Below are 23,967 nucleotides of genomic sequence, written 5' to 3' on the forward strand. Positions count from 1 at the left end.
AAGAGTCAATTTTTTTTTCCCTTAGCTGGCAAAGAAAGAACAAGGCTTTATCTTTAAATTCTCTTTTTAGTATTAGAAGGTATAGAAGTCAGGATGGTAGAATTTGAGCTGAAACCCTAGAAAAGCCCCCGGCCCCTACCAGGTTTTAATCTAGTTTGTGGGTTTTAGCCTTCGGCTGGCAGGGCAGCTCTCCACACTCACCCCACCTCTCTCCCACGCCCGTCCCTGAAGCTGACTGTCAGCTGCTGTCACTCACTCTCAGGCATCCTTGCTCAGCAGCTCTGAGGGGGCAGCCCTGCCACCCTGGCCCGTTTGCTGAGCTCTTCACCAGGTGGCTCCTCCGCTGCTCCCAGCTTGCGTTTGGGGGACGCTGGGCCACTGGGTAGTGGTCTTGGGCCTGTAGGGAAGCAGGTCAAAGTGTCACACAGACTTGTGTGTGGAGCCAAGATGACGCTCAACCGTGTAGCAGCAGCTCTTTAGGGGGCAGGGAGCCTGCTCATCAATGCAACCAGCGCGCTGCTTCTCAGACCTGCCCCTTGACCTTCCTTTCAGCAGCGACTCTGCCTGGAAATATCCAAGGAGAGCATAACCAGGCCTGCTGGCAGTACAGCCAGCTTTTGGGCCCCAAATCCCATGGGCTCCAGGCCAGAGACTGATTTGGCCTGTCTGCCATCCTCGCGCTGAGGGTGAGGCATTCCCTCCGTAACTGGCCTCCTGAAGCCAGAGTGAGCAGTGCCCTAACCCGGGGAGCCAACCTGGCTGGGCAAACTAGAAACTAGAAAAAGCCCTGACGTTCTTGCCGGTCTAAGCTCGCTGACCTTCGTCCCGGAGCCGAAGGGCAGAGGTTAAGAATGCAGCAAGGCCATCTACTCCTCTCTCCCTCCACCTGCCTGGACAACTACAGTCGCCTCCTTTCCAGCCTCCGATACTCGGGGGCTCTTGCCCACACTGTGCCCTCCACACGGCAGGCAGAGTGAGCTTTCTAAAACATAAACCAGGTCACGCATCTGCCCTGCTGACCCCCGTCAGTGCCTTCTCCCTGCCCTGACGACGGAACCCTAATCCTCCTCGTGGACGCCGAGTCTACACGCTGCTACTCCTGCTGTGTCCGTCCTCCTCTCGTTCCAGCTCCTCACTCAGAACACACCAGCCCCACTGGCCTCCCTCCTCTCGTTCCTGGAATGGGTAAGCTTGTTTCCATCTCTGGGTCTTTTCCTGCTCTTCCCTTTGCCTGGAATGCTCTTCCCCCTGTTCTTAGAAGGCTGGCTCTGCTCACTGCATGGAGCCCTGGTACTCCATCTAAAGTAACCCCCTTCCCCAGCCCTCTTTTATCAGGTCACTTGATTTTATTTTCCCCCAAAGCACTTGTTATCTGACACGATCCTGCACAGCTCCTTTACCATCTGTCTCCCCAGGTGGAATACAAGTTCTATCGGGGCATAGCTTGGTTCTGGCCTCCATCCTCAGCCCTCAGTGACTGAAGTGGGAGTAGCTCTGCAGTGCCCTTGGGGTGGGCACAGGCCACGGGAGGCTGGCTGTACCCACCTGCACTGCTCATGCCCCCAGCCTGGCTCGAGCTGGGCTCTGCCACTGGATTGCTGAGGTCTTCCATACAGGAAGGGACAGACGCCAGCAGACCTGGGAAAGAGGTAGGGGGATAATCAGAATGCAATCTCACAGGACTGTACAGGGCCCCAGGGCAGGTAGGTACAAGGCAGGGGGTGCTGGGCCATGACATCAAGGTTCCATCGCTTCCCACTGGCCGCAACTAATTCAGAGAGGCCTGATCCAGCCCAGCCTGTGTGGCCTGTGCCCGGGAAGTCAAGTCAACAGCCTGGAAGACAGTGCTCGGCGGCCTCCCTTTGCAAACATCTGGGAATGTCTACGCCCCGAGCCTGTAGGTGTTGTCCTTCCCTTCGGGGAACTAGGGGGTGGCAGTCAGAGTAGGGGCTCCTTACAGAGTCCCCGGTAGCGGGAGAGCTGCTGGTAAATCTGCTTCATCCGCTCAATGTTGAGCCGGCTGGTCTCGGCATGGTTGACGATGGGCCGTGGGTAGTCCACACCAATGATGCACTTGGCTGCCTTCTGAATCGACTCTGGGGCATTCCAGGGCTCATAGATGTATCGAGAGGGGAACCCTTTCAATTTGGGCAGGTATCGCCTGAAACAGACACACCAGAGGACCCATCAGCACGCTGGAGTCTCCTTCAAAGGCCAAGCACGTCTCACCCTAGGAGGAGGCCAAAGTGGCCAGAAACCAGAGAGCCTGGTCTGCACCCGCACCTGATGTAGTCTCCACTGGGGTCCGTGCGGCGGCCAAAGCCCACCGGGCAGTAGCAGTGGAAGAACTGTTGGAAGAAAGCACTGCAGGACAGCCACATCCAGCTGCCTGCGTTCACGCTGAAATCTGCATCCAGGAGCAGCTCATCAAATACCTAGATGCAGGGAGGGTGGGACAATCAGCCTCCTTGGGGACCTACGGCCATGGTTCCCCCCAAGTCACCACACACCCTGTGGAGAAGGGAGCCAAAGCCTTCTGCTGAGGGCAAGCCAAGAAGGATCTGGAGGGAATCTCCTGGACCCAGGGGTCCCAGCCCATCCCCCAGCCCAAAAGGGGGCTGCCCTGGGCTGCCCGCTGAGAGAGGACTCACCCGGACCCCGCTCTCCCAGCTGACCCAGAGGTCCCCGCGCGTGAGGAAGCAGGCCACAGCGTGCCGGGCCAGATGGTGGATCCAGCCCTCCTGCCTCAGTTGGGTCATGATGGCGTCAATCCAAGGGAAGCCTGTCTTGCCCTCGGCCCACTTGGCCAGGGCCTCGGGGTTGCGATCCCAGGGGATCTGGATGCAGATGGGGTTCCCCTCCATGCGGTCAAACCTGGGGTTGTTGGTGGCCGCCGTGTAAAAGAACTCTCGCCACAGGAGTTGCCCAAACAGGGAGAGCGGGGGTGTGCTGCTCCGCTTCACCTGGTGGGGTGGGACAGCACGTGGATACAAACGCTTGCCCAGCTATCAGCGCCGTGCCACTCAGAACTTCCCCACAAAGGAATCTGGAGCTGCCATGAACTTGGTGGCTCCAAAGCCCCTAGATGCGTGGAGGGACCCTGTCCCAGGAGAATCGGCAGGGTGAACCCTGGGCCCTGGCTGTGCCCACTACTGCTCAGAGCCCTGAGGATGGCTGCGGAGCAGCAGGCAGTGGAAAGGGATAGCGCTGCCGGACTCTGCACTGGGAACCAAACTCCCAAAGACTGGTCATGATCCTTGCCCTCGAGAGTTCCTGTTGGGCTCCACTTTCTAAAACGTCAAAGTAAGTTTTCTCATCAGCACACGGAAAAAATGCTCAGTCTAGATTTTGGTTAAATAAGTTATGCCCAACAGCCTGGATCTGGGGCCATGAAAGAATTAAGACATCAGACTGCCAAGCAAATAATAATCTTCCTAAAATCACAAGATTACCCACCAAGCGGGCAAAGTTACCGCATGCCATGCCACAAAATCCAGATATTGGCAAGAATGAGGAAACAACGTGAAACGATGCAGACGCAAGGATGGATCTGATGAATCTGAACAGCTGGATGTGTTGTCCTCTCTCCTCCTGGGGGTGGGTGCATTACTACAGGGCTATCCACCTATTGTCCGTGTCCAGCCCTGCATTCAGCCCTCCGGGTCATTTCCTCATCACTGATGGGCAACTGCCGCTCCTAGGCTCCCCTTTAAATGCTCTGGACACAGCCCCATAGGGGGCTGCTGTGCTCTTCGCCTTAGAACTGGCAGCAGCCTCAGCCTCCCTGCCTCCCACCCTGACTGCTTGGCCCCCATCCACCTGCTGCCAGCAGAAATGCCACCTCCGGGGTCACACCCCGAGGTCGGCTTTCCTGCCTGTTCTGGTCCACTTGAGAATCTGGATTTGTTTAGATCAGCAGTTTGCGCTGTGCTTGGCACTGGCCCCTCTTGGATGTGGCTTCTTCCTCACCTTCTCTGGACAGTACGCACACTTAAGCCAGAGGGAAGGCCTCTCTTCAGGGTAACTGACCGGCCCAGAAAGCCCTGGTGTCCTCTGGGCTGCAACCGGGGGCGGGCTCTGCCGCCCTCACTGCCCCTTACCTTTTTGTACAGGTCCCACAGGCGGTAGTAGAAGAGGCGGCAGGAGAGGCAGCCGAAGCGCAGGTAGGGGCTGAGGCCCGTGGGGCTGGCCAGCAGGGAGTTGGCATTCATGCGGGGTCTCTCATAGTTGGCAACCCAGGCCTGCAGCAGAAAGAGAAGGCAAAGAAAGGACAGACCTGGAGGCTTCAGAGGAAAAAACCTGACGCACCAGCTAGTTAAGGAATCTGCCTAAGGTCGCAGACCAGAAAGCCAAAGAGCCAGGATGAGACCCTGTGCACGTCCTGCTACTTCACGCTGGCAGAATTTTTGATGGAACCACCACCGATCAAACAATGAGGCCCAAGTTCTTGTCCTGACTCTGTTTAATTTGTGCTATGAGCATAAGTTATTTAGTCCCTCAGCTACTTGTTTATTAAATGAGAACAAAATTTCCCACCTCCTGGGGATGAAATAAGATGATGAAAATGAAAGTCTCTGAAAGCACTGAAGGGTCTGTGATTCTACAGAAGAAAGGAAAAAGGGCGTCTACATTACAGAGGAAGATATCCCTCCTTCAGTCCCTGCTCTGTCCCAGGGGCCCTGAGGCTGCTGCTACACGGTGGCTACCCAAGCGCTTCTCCCCACTGTTCAACAGCGCCGAGAAACCCATTCCTGGAAACCCGCAGTCATTCACTGCTGGGCCACTTGTCACGCAGGATCGTTGGTCTTGTTTTTATCATCCGTTGCTGCTGCAGAGCTTTATCTCCACAGCTCACTGGCACCTGTGTTCTCTCGTTCGCTCTTAACCGTCGCCTGAGGCAGCATTTGTCATTACCTCCTTTCAAAAACGAGGAAAGGAAGCTCAAAGTGTTACGTGACTCTTCTGAGGTTACAGAGGTGGTAAGAGACAGAGCTGGAGGGACTGACTCCAGATTCCAGTCTTTTTCCACTACCTCTAATAACCATTTTCTCTTTCTCGACTCCTAATGCCCTCTTTCTCTTCGTGATGACTATTTCACAAACTTCACGCCCTCTTTATTCTTTTTTTGGCCGCACTGCTTGGCATGCGGAACTTCCCCAATCAGGGATCAAACCCACAGCCCCTGCAGTGGGCGTGTGGAGTCTTAACCACTGGATCACCAGGGAAGTCCTTTACACCCTCTTTAGACCTCCTATTCCACACTTTCCCACCACCCTTCAGCAGATGACCTTCCCTCCTTTTGATAAGGAAATGGAAGCCATCAGGTAGGAAACACCTCAACTTTTAGCCACCAAATCTAGAAACTCACCTGCATCCCCATCTACTCCCTGTCCCTCCTGTGACCCTGCCCAAGGCTAAGGCCTCCACCTGGCTCTGGAGCCCTCCCCTCTTCCTTCTCTTGCACATTCCATCTCTCCCTCTCTTCCCTGTTCACTCCAAGGACATTGGGAAAATGATCTTGTTTCGTTGCAAACAAAACAAAACAAAAAGAACTTCTAGTCACCCTGCGGACTTCTCCCCTTGGGTCCTCTTTCCTCCCTTCGCAGCCAGCCTTTCTCCATTTCCTCACGCCCACCTCCACTTCTGCCTTCACCACTCCCGCCAGAGTCTCTGAGATGTCCATGCCACCGGATCCTGTGGGCGTTTTCTGTCCCTGTATTTTTGGACTCCCCCGCAGCACTTCATCCTGCTGACTGCTCCCTGTCTCCACACCTGCCATTCTGTTGGCTCCTGGCTGCCATCAGCTGGTTGGTTGTTCTTGGTGTTTCACCAGGTCCACCACCCCTCCCAACTCCTTAAGTGTTGGCACCCCAGGGCTCTGTTCTAGGTCCCTTCTACTCAACTGTGTTCCTGCCTGAGTTCATCCAGTCCCACGGCTCCCGAGACAATTTCTTTGCAGACGATCACCATGTCTGTAGCTCTGGCCCAGACTGCTCACCTAGACTCCCAAGTCACTCCACCCAACTCCCTGCCAGAGAGCTCTACTTGATTGCCTTTCAGGCACCTCAAGGGTAGCAGGTTCTTTTCTTTAAACCACCCTTCCATTGGCATTCCCTATCTCAAAAACTGCACTGTCATCCACCTTGTTGCCCAAGCCAAAAGCCTGGCCGTCACCTTTGACTCCCTGCTCACCAGGTCCTGTCAATCCTACTGTCCAAGTGTTTCTCTAATCTGTCCTTTTCTTTCCATTCCCTATTGCCACCAACCTGGTTTAGGCTAAGATTGTATCTATACTGCACAACTGTGACAGCCTCCTAACTGACCTCTCTGCATCAATTCTTGTCCCCCCTAATCCACCCTCCACAGTGGGAGCACAGTGATTCTTTAAAATGCCTGTCCCTGAGGACAATACATGCACTGGGCTTCCTGGTGTTCTTAGGCTAGAGTCCCAAATCCTAAACATGGCTTACAAGCACCCCACAGTGGCCCCATCTTTCTAGCTTCCTTCCTCACCACTCTTCTTTAAGCACCATGCTCTTACTAGCCTTTACACATGCAGCTCCCTTGGCTGGAGTGCTGCCTTCCTTTCCACTCCCCTTTCCTTGGTTAATTTTGACTCTTCCTTCAAGTCTTAACCTAAAGGCCACCTCCTCGGCAGGTGATCCCTCAGGTATTGGTTAAGTACCTCTAACAGACGCGAGGTATATTTACCTGCTCATATCCTTGGCCCACCTCTCTTTGAAAATCTTTTTATTTTAAGTGAAACACAGATACAGAAATCACACAGATGTGTGCTTAACAAATTATTCTAAGGCAAACACCTGTGCAAACACCACCAAAGTTCAAGAATCAGTACTTTGCCAGCCACCCCAGAAGCCCATCTATGTGCTCATCCCAGTCACGGTCCCTTCCCTGCCCTGTAAGTGACCACTTGCCCAACTTTTATAATAATCACCTTCCTGGGACTTCCCTGGTGGCACAGTGGTTAAGAATCCGTCTGCCAAGGCAGGGGACACGGGTTCGAGCCCTGGTCCAGGAAGATCCCCCATGCCGTGGAGCAACTAAGCCCGTGCATCACAACTACTGAGCCTGCGCTCTAGAGCCCATGAGCCACAACTATTGAGCCCACGTGCCGCAACTACTGAGGCCCGTGCGCCTAGAGCCCGTGCTCCGCAACAAGAACAGCCACTGCAATGAGAAGCCCGCGCACCGCAACGAAGAGTAGCCCCCGCTTGCCGCAACTAGAGAAAGCCCGCGCGCAGCAACAAAGACCCAACGCAGCCAAAAATAAATAAGTAAAATAAATAAATTTAAAAAATAAATAAATAAAAATGTTTACATTTTCCTGTTTTTGCAAAGCACATTTGGAAGGGAGGGCTTTATCTTTTCAGTTATTTCTCGCATTTTTAAGTGTTTTTTTCTTGTTTTCACCCAAATGTGCAACCCTAGGCACTACAGTTTAGTCTTGGCTATGTAAAAGACTTTGAAGTGTTTTTTTTTATTATTAATTTTTATTGGAGTATAGTTTCTTTACAATGTTGTGTTAGTTTCTGCTGTACAGCAAAGTGAATCAGCCATATGTATACATATGTCCCCTCTTTTGGATTTCCTTCCCATTTAGGTCACCACAGAGCACTGAGTAGAGTTCCTTGTACTATACAGTATGTTCTCATTATACTTTGATGTGTTATTTAAGTTTTTTTTACTCTATGCATTCCCTGCCATTTCCTTCTTTTCCTCTTATATTTTCTGCCAAAGAATCCAAGCCGTTTGACTTGTACTAATTCCCACAGTCCAGATTTCCCTGTGTACTTACGGGGCAGTTCAACACATCCCTCTGTCCTGTGTGCTGCCTGCAAATTGGTGGCTGGTACCAGAGACTGGCTTGGACTCAGGTCTGATCTCCTTGGCAAGACTACAGGGGGTACATGCCTGACCGTCACTCTCCTTGGTGTTAGAGGTCATTAATGCATCATGTGTCCTCACTAGGGGCTGCAAGATTCCATCATCCCTTTTTCATTTAATTGGGACACCTTTATGGAGAGATGCTTGTCCTCAGCTACTACTGGGTAACCCAGTGGTAAAGATCATACTGTTTGCCTCCCCCTTTTTGGTAGCAGCACCTAATTTTCTTGTGGTGGCCCAACCCTTCCCTAATCTCAGTTCAAGGTGGGAAAGTAAAGCTAAGCCACCTCTGACTCTGGGAGTGGGCTCACTCCCAGAGTCAAGTCTGGCCAGAGAAAGCGCCCCCTTCCCTGGCCACAGTGACAGAGTCAGGGAGAGTCACGTGGCCCAAGCCAGACCAATGAAAACACTCCTTGGGACTTTTTCTGAAGCTTTTGGAAAAGGGGCAGACAACGTCCTCTGGTGGTGCTAAGCAGATTGAAAATAAGCTGCTGGTGACCAGCCTTGCCACTGCTCAAGGAAAGCCTGCCTGAGAATGAAATAATACAGAGGAAAGCAGAGCTGAGATGGTGAATGCATTTCCAAGTAGCACTAGCTGGACACCTAGATCCAGCTGTGCCTGAAGGCTACATCTTGGACTCTTGGTTATACGAGTTAAAAAAATCCCTTTTTCAAAGGCCAACTTGCAAACAAGAACTGATTAATATAATCCTCTTGCTCTTTCATTCCCATAACCCTCTGAACTACTCCTTTCCTAACCCTAAGCATACTGTAATTACTTGTTTCGTGTCTATCATCTCCTATAGACTGTGTTTCTGGAGACAGACACGATGCCTGTCTTTTTAGGCAGTCTTTCTAGCAGCTAGACCATTCTGACATAAGAAAATACTCGCTTCAGATTTGGAGAATTGAAGAAGTTAAAATAAACCTCCTGAAATGGTTAAACTCCCGCCCATCAGGTACCTTTTGTTCTCCCTGATGTGTAAAATACCGTATTCCCTCGGGCTACCACTGAGTCTGAAGGGCCCTGACATAAGGCCCCACTACAAAAGAGGCCCTCCAGGGGTGTCTGGAAAAGAAGTCCCTGACTTGGTGTGTTTTTTTTTTGCTGTACGCGGGCCTCTAACTGCTGTGGCCTCTCCCGTTGCGGAGCACAGGCTCCGGACGCGCAGGCTCAGCAGCCATGGCTCACGGGCGCAGCCGCTCCACGGCACGTGGTATCCTCCCAGACCGGGGCACGAACCCGTGCCCCCTGCATTGGCAGGCGGACTCTCAACCACTGTGCCACCAGGGAAGCCCCAAAATGCTTTTAAGGGGATAATAATCCCCAAGCTATAGGTTAGCTCTTTACACTTTTAAGTCTCATTGTACTCCTGCCACCCCATTTCTGGGGTGGCCTTTGAAAAAGGGATTTTTTTAACTCATATAACCAAGAGTCCAAGATGTAGCCTTCAGGCACAGCTGGATCTAGGTGTCCAACTAGTGCTACTTGGAATGCATTCACCATCTCAGCTCTGCTTTCCTCTGTATTATTTCATTCTCAGGCAGGCTTTCCTTGAGCAGTGGCAAGGCTGGTCACCAGCAGCTTATTTTCAATCTGCTTAGCACCACCAGAGGACGTTGTCTGCCTCTTTTCCAAAATCATCTGCCCCTTTCTGCCTCCTTGGCCCAGCCTTTGTCTCCAGGCTGACCGTAAGAATCTCTTGGTAAAGCTGACGTGGACAAAGACAGCTGGTTCCCCCATGCCCTTGGATATCAGTTCTTATCCTTTTAAATTGCTGGGGCTTGCTTTCGGCCCTGTCTGATGGTAACACCCAAATAGGGACATCAAGGCTGCTGGGCCTTGGGGAGGCTAGGCCCATGGTGTGCTTTCACTGCTGGCGAGGTACCTCCAGGGCTGGGAAGCATTCTTTCCAAGTCTGCTATCTTAGCCTCCTTCTTGCATTGTTATCACCTGGATGCTGGGCCAAATGCCCAGCCATGTGAGCAGGAATAGAACAAGTTGTGATTTTAGGGACCCAGTCTATAAACCATCTGCAGGGGGGCAGGAAATAGAAGCTGACTGTTCATGAGAACCTCCTCTGCTTCTCTAGTCCCAAGGAGGTGGGGCCATGTGACACTATGAGGGGTGCCTCTGGGGCCTTGGCCTCTTTCCTTCCTCTTACCAATTCCCACTTTACTGGGAGGTGGGTCATTTGTTCTCTGTGACAAGCAAATGGAAATCAAACCCTTGGAGGAGACCCAGCAAAAGGTGGGGGACACATGAACACAAAATAATTAATCTTATGGACTTTACTGACCAGATACCCTCTTAGTAAGGGGACACACAGATGAAAGAAAAGCAATCTAGCCTAAGTTTTAGAATCACATAGAACAAGATCTCACTCTACTACTTACTAACTGTGTGACCTCAGGCAAGTTACTTAACCACTCTAAGCCTTAGTTTCCTAATCTGTAAAATGGAGGAGCTTAATGCTGTCCTTGTAGGGCTGTTGGAAAGATGAAAGGATATAGTGCAAGCAGGTGCCAAACCCAGAAATGCTCAGCCCAGTGACCAGCCCATGGTAAGCACTCATTAAATGGTAACTGCTATTATTATTGTTGCTATTGCCATAAGGAAGACTTTCCATTTTTCAACCAGCTTGAGCTAAGAGGCCCTAAGGGACATGAACCTGGCTCCATCTTCCCTGCAGCATGGGTGTCAGCATCTGAAGTTCTGTGTCTCAGAAACGGGGCCGTACCTTCCGTTCCAGGTGCTTGTCCAGGCGGGCCAGAGCTTCCGTCTCTCCTCCTTGCCAAACAGCTGGGCCGAGTCCTTCAGTGGGGAATCCTACACGGGGAGGAGCAGGTCACAGGACTGGAGGTCAGGCCATTTCAGTGACGGCTCGGCAAGTCCTCCCAGGCTGGGCTGCTCTTTGAGCTTCGTGGGAACTGAACCACTGTGTTTCTGGTGCTAGTGGGGCTGAGATAATCCTTAATGGGTCCATGTTTTCTAAGTCACGTTGGTTCTCTTTCCACCGTGACCTTTCCTCTCCTTTCTCTCACCTCCCCCAAGCTTCACTCTGGACAGGTGAACAGTCCTGTACAGCTGGCACTGTCAGGTTAGCTGACTACTCGGTGAGAAAGGCTAACTGTTCAGATCAAAACAATGGATGGTGGGGAGGAAGGGGAACGGGAAGGGGAGAGAGGGTGTAGTCAGTAACCTGAGAGGCCGACATACCCCCTTTCATCAGAAACAACACTAGTTATGTTGGTATTGAGAAGCCCACTGATGCCAGCACCAGGCTGTGCCTGTATCTGAGAGGGAAAAGTACAAAAATAGAGGCATGAACTAGAAACAGAAGATTACATACATAAATACGAACAGAAAAAAGACTGCAGAAGGACTACTGCAAAATTAAGGCTGGTTTTCTCTGGGTGGTGGGTAATAGAGTTATTTCCATTTTCATGTCTCCGTATTTTCTAAAGTGTCTACAGTAACTGCATTACTTTGACAGAAAAGAAAAAACGGCAAATTCTTTTACAAAAAAGGAGGTGCTGGCATGAGAGGCTTGGGGCAGGAAGTACGCACCCAGCTCCTCCAGGGAGGGCACGCCATAGGTCTCATCGTGGCTCTCCTGGATCTCAGCCCTGCAGCCCTCCATCTGCTGGCTGGTCACAGAGCCCACAGGCTTCTTGGGCAGCTCCACACGGCTGATGATGGCCTGAAAGCGCTTGTAGGTAAGGGGCGGCTTCTGCCCATTCAGCTCAATGATCCTGGGAATCCCAAAGCACACCAGACGTCATTCACAAGACCCTTCATCTCAGGTCCCTGCCCACCCAGAAAAGAGCCCAGACTTCGAAGGCTTGGAGGGTGGCTTTCCTCATCCGCTCATGGGTCCCCCTCCTAAGTGGAAAGGAGGGGACAAGGGGGGCTACATCTCCGTTTTACCGAGAGGGAATATGAAGCCTAGATTGCCGGAGCAGGTGCTTGGAGCAAGTCAGGGCCAAAGCTAGGGCTCAATTCCAGGTTCCCTGGTGCCGATGTGGAGCCGCCTAAGGACAGAGACTGACCATATCTCTCTAATCACAGAAAAGTCCCCACTGGCCTTCTTGGTCCTTGGTTTGCCTGTCCAAGCCACAGGGAGTCCCGTGGGCCTCCCTCTCTATCCCAGCGTAAGCCTCGAGGAAGTTCTTCGATAAGAGCTGCAAACATGTTCCTTGGTTGGAAAATCATTCCCTTGTTGCGCCCCAATTACTAGAACAGAGAGGTGGAGAACAGCCTGTCCTCCCTAAATCGGAGGCTGGGCCTGGGGTTAATAGTAACAACTAATACTTCAAGGGTTTTTTTCTTGCAATTTACAAAAGTATTTTTTCATGAGCAAGGGAAACACAGCTGCACTGAGATAGGAAGAAAAGATATAGGAGAGTTTAGAGGAGAACTGAGGCTGTTTTTATAAGGATGAACTGGGATGGGCTGCATCTAGACCCCCAGGGCTCTTGTTGGCCAAGAAGCAGCTTACGCAAGCCGGGCTTGCTGGGCGAGTTTATATCTCAGTTCCTTTCTCCTCCCTTCCGTTAGTGGAGACAGAAGGTTGGCTGCTGCCCCTGCAGTACCTCACCCCTCCTCCGGCACGTGGCAGGAGGAGGAGCACCACACCCAGCGCTTCCCTGAGCTGAGCCCAGCTCACATGCAGAGCTGTGTGACCCCCGCCACTGGTTGTGGGGAGAGGGACAGGGAGCAGGGCTTGGCAGCAGTGGCAGCAGCAGCAGGAGGGTGACAGCTCTCGCAGGGAAGGGGAGGAGAGGGTTTCCTCCTAGGCCCTCTGAAAGCACAGAGGCCCTGCAGGGATCTCTAGAGCCTCAGGAGCAACATCTAAATGCATGGCCGGGAAACCCAGATAGCCAGGGGAGCCCAGGGAACGCATCTCAGGAACAGAAGTTGTGTCTATGAGGACAGAGATCTGCTGGGAGGGGCGACAGACAGGGCCCACTGAGGTCAGAGGGCAGTTTCTGAGCAGCAGGACAGAAGCGGGAGTGTGTGGCATAGATGGGACTGGAGCGTGTTAGGAGCAGATCTATGAAGATCCTGGGTGGGGAGCCTCACTGCTTCTGTCCCTTGGGCCTAATAAGCCTCTTTGCACCCAAATTGGGTAAGCTCTTTGAGCTGCTCTACAGGCCCCAACTCTGACCTATTCTCTTCCAGCTTCTAGAAAACGCCATACTTCATGTGCCAGGGGGCCCTATTGCTGAATCTCCCTGAGTTCCACTCAGCAGGGGCCCAAATCATCAACTCCCACAATTGGCAACCTGACCCCTGGGGCCCATCTCTTACTTGTCCAGGTCATAGAGAGTATGAGAGTTCTCAGTCACCACCTCCACACCAGCCTCCTTGGCCATCTTCATGATGGCTGCATCCCGTTCTTTCCCAAAGGGTTCAGAGTCATATTCAAAGGTCAAGCGGGTCACCCCCCATTCCTGTGGGGAGAGAATCTGTAATGCTCAACACTGTTTGGGGAGAAAGAAGCTGGGCACTCAGCTCTCTCCTGGGAGGGTACAGAGCAAGTCTAGAGACCTGACAGAATGGGCTGCAGAACAAACTAGGGACAATGACTTGAACTGGAAAACCAAAAATCTGAGATCCACAAGGTTTGAGGAGGGCAGGCCTTTGAGGTGAGGCCAGCAGCCTACAAGAGTGGAGCCCGAGGCTAGTGGTCTCGGTGGAATCAGGAGAGAGGTGGGAAGCTCTGTGCACTTGCTGTGTCCTTGTGGTAGGAGAATGCAGCAGGAGGATATAAATACATGCTCCCAGGGGAGCCTCCAATCCCAGAAAGGCACTGACTCACTGGTAAAGATGGCGGGGGACAGGATCGCCATATTCCGCCTGCTTGGCAAGCCTTTCCCAGAGCTCCTCAGGGCCCTGAAAACTTCTGGCCTAGTTTTCTTGGCAGACTTGTGCTGTGTGAAGTGTGTTGATGGTTTCCACAGCAACACTCCTGAGGCCAGTAGGAAACACAGCTAATAGGCTCCAGGTCTCAGAGAGCTGGGAAAGGAGGAGCAGCCCTTAGCCCAGAGGTCAGAGAAATCAGACCAGAGGGGCCACATATTTAAAAAGAAGGGAATTCTTTTCCAAGTCATTAGTCATGTCTGGTAGAAATTTCTAGATTTCCTAGCAAAGCTGGGAGAAAATGGCCCAGTGAAAAGTTGTACAGAAAACCCACAAAAAGCCCTAGAGCATGCAACTAGCTAGAAGGAAACCACATTCCAACCAAAGTCTCTGGTCATGGTCCCTTAAAACTTTGAATCCCCGGGGCAAATGTCCTGGCCGGGCACAGGCCAGCCTGGTCCTGACTCAGCCCTGCTGCATGTGAGTCCTGAGCAGGGTTGCTTATCCCTCGTTCAAGGACAGCAGCACTAAACATTTATTGAGCACTTACTATGAGCCAAGTACCATGCTTAGCAGTTCATACAGATTACACTGTTAAAGACTCATAACCCTGTGAATAATAATAAAAATATTATTAGATGACACCTTTTCCAAGAAGCCTCCTAGGCCTTCTCCCTCAGTATGATTCTCCTGAACCTTGCCCGTTTTCCATCACAGCAGTTATCATACGGCAATGAAGCTTCCCATTACTTGCCTGTTTCCTCCATTACAGTGTGAATGCTCATAGCAGAAATCATGCTTATTCTTCATTACCCTAGGACCTAGTATGGGGCCTAGTACACAGTAGAAGCTTAATAACATACAGTGAATGAATGATCTATCTGTATCTCTGGGCTGTTAGCGGGTTGGCCTCTGAGGTGCTGGGAGAGAGGGGACAATGCAGAGGCAGAAGAGAGGCAAATGTATTTAACGGTGCGGTGGTTAAGAACACAGCCCTGGAGTCGGAGCCTGGGCGCAAATCCTAGACCATCACCCTTAGCTTCCCAGGATACTGTTTCTCATCTGCAGAGTAGGGACAGCAGTGCCCACCTCTGAGGGCCACTGTGAGAAGTACGTGAATTAATGTATGTGAAGCACTTACCTAGAACAGTGTCTGACTCATAGTCAGCCCTCAATGAATGCTGGCTATTATCAGCACCGTGGCATTTGTGCGGGGACGTAAAGTGAATGATGAAGTGTTTACTAAGCTATGGCCTTGACATTAAGTCTTTGCTCTTGCCTTTTCCCCCAGGAAGAGTAGGGAAGGAAGCTGGGGTGGAGAGAGGCAGAAAAACAACTGTGTGCCGCTGAGGATGAGGGGAGAACGTCCTAGAGCCCTCTGTCCACGAGCACTTTCGTCTCTGTTTGGGCCTCAGAAACTGTGTTTTATAAAGGGGTTGGGGGGAAAAGTGGGCTGGCTACCTGGTATAGCAAACAGAGGCCTATATGGTACCTAAATGAAGATTTTATCAATCATTCACAGAGGAAGTAGGGATGTTTCCTCAGAGAGGCTGACTTTTTTTTCCAATAAGCAAAGCAAAGCAAAGCAAGATGGGAAACGCCCATTGCTCAATAGGAAACCTCACCCTCAAACTCCTGGCGTAGGAAGAGCCCTAATAAATCTTGCTGGCTTGAGCCAAGAAAACATCTAAGGAAGCCAGTGGCATCCGGGGTGGAATAACTTGCCACATCCCATGTCTGGACGGAGATGGGAACTTTCCAACAAGACACTGGATTCACAGAATTTTTCCTTAACGCAGTTTCCATTCTGTTGGCAGCTGACTGGCTGCATTTGCTCCCAACTTCCCTAGCAGCAGTGGTCAGACCGTCCCCGACCATTTCCATTTCCTCAGTCAGAATACTGTCTCGTTCAGTCTGCGGGGAAACCCTGGAGCAGACTCTCACTATTTTCTCTTGGACTTTGCACACTTACCTTGAACAGCCTTGGGAACACGTCAGCCGGCTGTCCCCGGACTACAAACAGGCGGGAGTTCAGTTTCCTTAAACTTGTGTCCAAATCTTCCAGAGACTGAAGTAGGAACCTGCAGAACCCACACAGCCCTTGTTGGTGGTAACACAACAAAGAGTTACTCTTTCCTAACAAAGCAGGGAGAAGCTGGTACATTGTTTATGCCAAACAAGTAGCATGGTTCTACTGCGTTCTGGCTGACGTGTGATATGGTAGAGGATCAGTGCCACCTCCGCTGAAATCCTGCCTTTGTCATTACTAGCTGTGTGACTTTAGCTTCCCCCCCCCCCCCCGCTAATCTGTGATATGGAGTTGGTGTTGGTACCTATCTCACAGAATTGTTAAGAAAGCCAAATAATGCACGAAGAACATTTAGCACAGAGCCTGGCATGTAGGAAATCTGCAATAAGTGTGAGCTGCTCCTACTCGTGTTGTTCCTCTGTGATTACTTATTACTTATTCTCTCTTGGCCTCAGGCCCTGGGGGTAAATATCTTCCCACCACTAGGTGGTTGTGAGAATCAAAAGGGAGGACAGATGGGAAAGCCATCTGAAAGACAAGTGCAGTAACGTGGTATGGAGGCCTGAGGTCCTATTAGCAGAGGAACAAGACTGCAAGAGCCCTGGAAAGTCTCACCTACCCTGGTCCAACAGACTCCCTTGTCTTTCCGCACTCATGCTTTGGGCTGCACAGATGTCTACCGCCACGGTCCCATGGTCCCACAGCCTGGGCTGAGTCCCCAGTTGCCAGGGTTTCATTTGGCAGGTAGCTCATTCTCCAGGCTTCTCCAGGGCTCTGGCCACCAGGTTTTTGTCCCAAGAGGGAGGAGGCACTTCTCTGTAAGATATCCTCCCATGCTTTCGGGGGTGGGAGTTGAGGTGTGGGAGACTCCAGCAACTTAGGAGACCTAGCCTGCGAGCTGGATCACCATGGGAAAGGGAAAGGAAATTAACACTGCCTGAGAGCCCTCAGTGTTTTATTTATTTACTTCATAGGACCACAAAAATTTATCACCTGTTCGGTTAGGCATAATCACCTTTCTGAGAAATTCCACCAATACATTTTATGATATGTGTTTTATCTTTAAATTAACATTTTAAACAGATTATGTGTTTTATCTTTAACATTTTAAACAGATTAACTCTTCATGTGGTTCAAAATTCAAGTTACAAAAGGGTACACAGTAAAAAGTCTCCTCCTCCTGCTTCCCCAAGGAATTTAATCCATCCCCCTCTCCAGAGACAACTAATGTTATCAATGTTATTATATGCCTGTTATGCTTTTTAAGTGTGTTTTCTTTTGAATTCTCTCAACACATTTTTTTTTTTTTTGTGGTATGTGGGTCTCTCACTGTTGTGGCCTCTCCTGTTGCGGAGCACAGGCTCCGGACACGCAGGCTCAGCGGCCATGGCTCACGGGCCCAGCCGCTCCGCGGTATGTGGGATCTTCCCGGACGGGGGCACGAACCCGTGTCCCCTGCATCGGCAGGCGGACTCTCAACCACTGCGCCACCAGGGAAGCCCTCTCAACACACTTTGAAGGAAAATACTATCCTCTTTTTATAGATGAGGAAAATGAGATACAGAGAGGAGAATTAATTTGCCAAAGATTACAGTTATTGAGTGACAAAGCTGGGATAACAAACTATCCGACTCTCTCGGTCAGACTCAAACCATGTTTTCTTCTCTGTGCCGCATTTCTTAAGCCTTTCAGTGGCACATCAAACACTGCTCCAGGGGCTGAGATTCCTGCAGGATCTCGTGTGTTTGCGGCAAACACAAACGTGACTCCAGGTAATCCACTGACATTCTGCTCTTCTTCCTCAGGAACAATGCCCTGGCAGGTGAGCCTTGTTCATGGACACCTCCTGCTATCTATGCTGGGGTCTCCCACCCAGGCCTGTCAACGATGGGAATCACCGGATTTTATTTTGAGCACAACGAAACCTGGTGGCTCCTATGCAGCACATCACGTTCCCTTGACTATGGGAGGCTTACAGAAGCAGCGACTGTTCCCAGGCTGCCAACTGGAACCAGTCCCTGCTGCCACCTCTGACGTCGATAACCTGACACTGCCAGGCGGAGAATGCCACAGACCCACATTCCAGCACGAGCTGAGTCCTGGGCTCAGCCCGAAGCATCAGGCTAGCTCACGAGCAGGCAGAGACTCTCCAAGGGGTTGCGATGGGAGACTGACAGGCTGAATGCTGCTTTATGCAAAGCCAAAGCTCCACCTCTGCAAATTCCTGTTTCTGAAACACTGTCACCCTCAGAAAAGGAAAGCTGAGACAGAGTGACGCACTTGCACTTGCTCTGGCCTCCTCCCAGGCCTCACCCTCTTCTCAGGAGGAAAAGACGAGAGACCAGTGTAAACTGCCTCTGTGCCACTTGAAACCTGGGCCCTGCCAGGCAGAATGCCTAGAGATAACTGGTGACTTAGATTCTGCAAGCCCAGGACAGAGGGTCCTGCGGCTCCCAGGAATGTCCCTGCCATGCACTTTGGGGGCCTCAGCCTTCATAGTCCACCATGCTGCCCAGGACTTTGATTTGAAGCTACAAATAGGACTGGCATGCACATGAAAGCTAGGTTCCAGCTGCCTTCTGTAGACTTTATTTCTAGACCTCATTTATTAAAAGGAGAGATTCCTTGCAGCATCTCTGTAGTACAGATAACCTTGTGAGAACCCTTTTCTTCTTTGACAAGAGAAGTCTATAGCCGAGGCAGTGAGCGGAAGGCACGACTCTGGACTCAGCAACCAAAGGATAATAACAGTAACAGCAACAACTAACATTCAATGAGCATTTACAATGAACCAAGTACTATCCCACTTGTTTTACATATATCACCTCCTTTAATTCTCATTTTACAGATGAGGAAAACTCAGGTACAGAGAGATTAAGTAATTTGCGTAACATCATTCACTTAACAGGTGGCCAGAATTCAAACCCGGACAGTGTGGCTTGGCGTCTTTATTCTTAACCACCAGGCTCCACTGCCTCTCAACCAGGGCTTACCCCCTGAGCACCGAGGCTGTGCCACCAGGGACTCAGCCATCAGAGAGCAGCACAGCTCTACTCGTAGGCCAACACCTTTGCTACCAAATGCTTGCTCCTCCGGGGATCAACAGCTGTGAATCACCCAGAAGCTTGCTTAAATGCAGGATCTCAGGCTCCATCCCAGACCTCCAGAAACCGAATCCACATTTTAGCAAGACCCCCTGGTGACTCCTTTGCACATCAAAGGTTCAGAAGCACTGTCCCAGAAAACTGAATTTTACTTCTAGCTTCTATTTACAAGTTGCCTTTCTTTGCTTCTAGTTTGTTTTCACTGAACTTCCTCTCTTTGAGAGCCTGGTTTCTGCCTCCCCTTTGGCCCCCTAGAAATGCTGTTACTTCCAACTCCCCGCCTCCCCAGTCAAGTCCTGCAGGGCTCCTCCAGGAAGGGAGGCCTCATGATGGCCCCCAGGAGCCCCAGCCTCCAAGCAGACAGAGAAGGAGTAGCCACTGCTAGGGCACCACCTGTGAGGACTGCCAAGAAGGGACAGGGGGCAGCGGAGCAGTGCTGGCCCTGGGCAAAAGCTCACTGGGGCCAGCGGGCGCATTCTTTCACCAGAGAGACCCTTGGGCCTTTGTACTCCCCTAGAGCCCTCGTCTCCACATGGCCAGTTTCTCTTTACTCCAATGAGGGGGGACTCTAAAGAAAACTGGCCTGGGCATTGGAGGTGGCAGTGTTCGGGCAGGCAGCTCACCCTTGGCAGCTCCAAGCTGAGCTCACATGGCTGAAATTCAGAGCACACCGTCCTGGGTGAGAGTTCAAGCTCACCCTTTGGATTAGACAACATGTGCAGCTTAGTTGCATTATGTAAGTGCTCTGGAGCCAGAAGCAGACAGAACTGGAAGAAACCAAATTGGGATTTCAAAAAATACTAAAAGGACTCAGTAATTCAGGGACTCCATGGAACTAGCCCTTTAAAATAAAAGACACGCAGATCTTTTAGGGAAGGACTTCTCTAGAGAAGGCAGATTCTGTGCTGAGAAATATTTTGTTTGTTATTAATAGGAAGAGGGAAAATGATAGTGAACTCTCTTTTTGGGTCTAGATCGCCCTTGACCAAGTTTCTCTGCTTCAAGCCAAGGTTAACTGTAATGATGATATCATTGGCCAGCCCAGACTGGCTACATAGGCTATTAATATAAATTAATTTCTCCTAAGTAATTAAGAGCGCTTTAAGCCCCATGGAAAAGGATAACCCAAACCCACAATCCATAGCAGGGATTGATCTCTACGTATCACTTGGCTAAAAATATGTTTATTCTTTCCTAATTTCAAAGAGAAAGATGAATGTGAAAGTTTTCATCCCTTTTAGGCAAATGGAAACATTTCCTCAGCAGCAGAACAATAAAGTGACTCTTGGGTACCAGTGTGAACAACTCAGAGAAACTCAAATTTCCCTGCCTGTAGACCTTCTTGCTGACCAAGTTCCAGGGAAGAACCACCCATCTTGGACAGTCCACCAGTGTTTAGCTCCCGGCGTTGGGAAGAGAGACTCACTTGTTCTCACCAGGCATGCTGGGGAGTTCCCAGGTCATCTCATTCACTAGTTCTGAGTGATTTGGGCTGATATTTTATTTCTACCAACTCCTTCTGCCCCCAAGTTCCTGAATACAGGTGTAGCACAGAGCCAAGGAGAAAATGACATAAATAAAGGGTGAGGTGAATTGTTGCCAAGACCCATCTGGGTTGCAGTAGGGAGAGAAAGGTAATGAAAAACTGCAAGGGCCATTTTTAAATCTAGAAGGGGCTCACATCCCCTCTTTTTTTTTTATGGTTCTCACTACAGTACTTCCTTCTAGACGCAGTAAATCTGGGGAAGGTGGGGCTGGGGAAAACGGCAAAGGGTTTAGCTAACTAGTGCTTGGCAAAAAAAAGTCCTGAGGCTCAAATGCTACAATTAGCCTATAAACTTCCCACTACCACCAAGGCAAGGAGTATGCAAGCCCTTCTAACTATGCTAATAAATGTACATGTTCTTGGTTGCCTTTCTCTGTCCACTTTTACTCTTAGGAAGGGCCATTCATGGTTATTTTAATCTGATTTTTCTGCTGAAAAACGCTGTGTGGGAGTCAGTGTAGGAAGTGCAGGAGGATAACAGAGATACAGATTTTGGTTCCCCCCACCTCTTGCAGATGGCCCAGGGCCCACTCTTCTGAGGGAGGCTTCTCAGAGGCAGCAACTGAAAGATTTACAGAGCTAGAATGTTACACTGCAGCACAATTCTCCCAGGTCACTTCCAGATCCAGAAACAGCCACTGGAAGATTACACATATTGTAGTTACACAGAGGTACAGCTGGCTCCATCACTCCCCCAAAACCCAACCGAGTGCACAAAACAGTCTGCAGTTCTGCCCTCGCTCTGAACCTGGGAGCAAAGAATATGGCGGGGCTGGTACGAATGTGTCTGTGCCCAGCTCCAGGAGCAGTTATCGTATTTGATCTGTTTTGTGTGATTTCACCTCTTTCTTCGGATGCCAAAACAAATCAGACTTCTTGCCAATGCACTGCAATACATATCCCAAGCTGTCGGGCTCAGGTCTGGGGTTCTCTAGTCCAGTGCTTCTCTGGCTTTGCTGCACATCACACCTTTAAAGACCCTAATGCCCAGACCATAACCCAGAACAATAAAATCAGAATTGGGAGAGAAGGGGGCCCAGACATCTTTTAAAGATCCTTAAATGATTCCCATGTGCAGCAAGGTTAAGAACCACTGCTCTAGTCTGTCCCCCTATTTTATTTACTTCATGGCATTAGTTCTACTAAATTAAGGTTGTTTACTTGTCTTGCGCCATGCAAATGTAGGTTCCAGGAGCTCTGGACACCACATCTGCTTGTTCACTGCTATTTCCCTAGCAGCACCTAGCAGTGTGCCTGGCAGATATTAGGCACTCATTAAATAATTGCTCAATTAACATCTGCATTCCTACACAGTCTCTGACTTCAGGATTTGACACAGGCATCTGAACTGCCACATTCCTTTTCTCTCTCTCACTCACTCAAAAGCACAATCACAAAAGGGTGACCCACAAAACTCCTAGTTTCTAGCGAATCTGAGTTTAATCAGCAACAGAGTTTTTGTTGTTGATCTGTAATTTCCACTACCACAGAGGAGTAGGCAGTCCATGCAATGTCCTCCAAAACCCCCAAAAAGGAGAAACTCCGTGACAACGCAGCAAGCAAGCAGCCTGCATTCTATTTACTCTGCTCTGACTGGCACACTGCCACTGGGAGAGGGGCAAAGTCTCAGGCTTAGTCCATGCTAGGGATGGCCGGTCATTTGAGGATGTTTGTCAAACCCAACCTCCTATCTATAGAAACTGAAGCAGAGGCAGAGCAATAGAGCAGCTGAAAATTGTGTGGGCAGGCTCTCCACAGGACTATCTTTAGTTGTTCCCTCAATATAAATGGGTCAGGAGGGGGGGCATTTAATAGATCCACTGCTAGGGGCATTCACTCTCCTAGCAGGGCACACACACCTTGGTGAGGAAAGAATGGTGGAGAGCCAGCATATCCTGGGAATAACCCTGCCTCTCGAGCAACAAGGTCACAAGCACACATGCTCCAAAACGATGCAAACAAACCAAAGGACTACCGAGGGGCGTGTTAAAGAGAGATGGGAACACAAGGTCTCAGAACTCCTTGGTTTTAAACACTCGTTAAAGAGAAAACCCATCAACTGCCTATCTGTTAATCTTCTCCCATGATCCTGTCCACTCCATCTCCTGGGAATCATCAAAGAGGGACCCTTGATATCACAGCTTTCCTGGTCCCTAATCTTAGTACATCAGTTGATAAACATCTAATCTATAATGGCTCAACCGTCCTTTAAAAACAATCTCATGAGAAGAGGAGGAAGGGACACTTTGGTTCCTTTTTTTTTTTTTCCTCTAGCAAGCCCATAGCTGCTGAGGGAATTCTCCAAAATGGATTAAGTACTGCTCTCTGCTCTCCAGCTCCGGACACAAAGTGCCTCTAACTGAACATGCCCTTGAGGTCTTTATCTATAATGAAGGGGAGACGGCACTTGCCCTATCTAATGCTAAGCCAGAGTCTCTAGACGCCTCCAGAAACAGAATGATCTTGGTGGAGGGAAGGCAGGATGGTTGAAAAAATGGATTCAGACAAACCACAGGCTTACAGATGACCTTCAGGAGCACAGCAATGCGCTCTTTACTTGAAGAATGCAGGCATCTGCCGTGCTATCAATTCAGAAACCCATCCCTGCCCTCACACCACAACAGTTCCTGTCCTCCCCCTCCCCCCGCCCCCAGTACACCCCTAAGAGCCTTAGACAAGGAGTCCCTGTTCTGCCTCTCACTGGCTGCAACTCCTTGAGCACGTCAACTTTGTGTCTCTAGGGCTCAAGAGTCTCATCTGTACAATGGGGATCATGATCTGTCCCACAGGAATGTCCTGAGGACCAAAGAGGGTAACACGCAGTGCGAGCGCGCGGTGTCAGAAGCTGAGCCTTGGTCCACCCAGGCTATTACTACGGGGACTAATTGCTTCCCTCTTCCCGACTTCTCCCCTCTGGAGACTCGGCTCCGTCCCCCTGCCCCACCTCCTTCCGGCCGGGGCCTTTCGGCAGAGGGGACTGGGGCCAGAGCCTCCCTTTCCGAGGATGGGTGCCCCAGAGGCTAGGCTGCGTCCCCCGGGCCCGCGAACCCGCCCCGGGCCCCCTCACCTCCATCGGTTGATCCCGACTGAGGAGGAGGCCGCGAACCAAGGGTCGAGGATGTAAACGCAGCGCATACAGTGCGCCCCGCGCACGGCCGCCTGCAGCGCCGGGTTATCATGGAGCCGCAGCCCCTTGCGGAACCAATGCACTGAGGAGGCGCCTTCCGCGCGGGCCGCTGGCGCCGGGGCCGCCACTGCCGAGGTAGCCACAGCCGTCGCCATCACCGCCCTGACTGCTCTGGCCACCGCTGCTCCGCCCCCATAGACACCGTGGGCTCCGCCCCCAGCCCGCCCAGTGACCTATGACACTTCCGTTCCTCTCTGGGTCCCCGCCCCCTGGACCTGGATCCCATCTTCTCTTGGCTGGGCGCCTCTCGCCCGGCGATTGGCTCTGAGGCGCCCAGTCTGGCCCCGTCCCCTCACGTTCCCACCATGTGTGGGCTCGCTGGGGAGGAGC

The 23,967-nt window shown here is 51.0% G+C and overlaps 1 protein-coding gene across 1 annotated transcript; it reads right to left on the reverse strand.

Moving 5' to 3' along the window:
• Window positions 1-258: 258 nt before the first annotated feature.
• Window positions 259-23,758, reverse strand: CRY2 (cryptochrome circadian regulator 2). Its single transcript, XM_022592168.2, is given in 12 exon segments — window positions 259-287; window positions 290-397; window positions 1,546-1,638; window positions 1,959-2,161; window positions 2,284-2,435; window positions 2,652-2,963; window positions 4,101-4,241; window positions 10,647-10,735; window positions 11,477-11,661; window positions 13,220-13,362; window positions 15,744-15,852; window positions 23,518-23,758. Coding segments are annotated over 12 exon segments (1,779 nt in total). The 5' UTR covers window positions 23,733-23,758.
• Window positions 23,759-23,967: the final 209 nt, after the last annotated feature.

The sequence above is a fragment of the Delphinapterus leucas genome, chromosome 7, assembly GCF_059928025.1.
Source record: "Delphinapterus leucas isolate spDelLeu-1000000601 "Yukka" chromosome 7, BTC_Dleu_Yukka2, whole genome shotgun sequence".
In the NCBI taxonomy this organism is placed as follows: domain Eukaryota; kingdom Metazoa; phylum Chordata; class Mammalia; order Artiodactyla; family Monodontidae; genus Delphinapterus; species Delphinapterus leucas.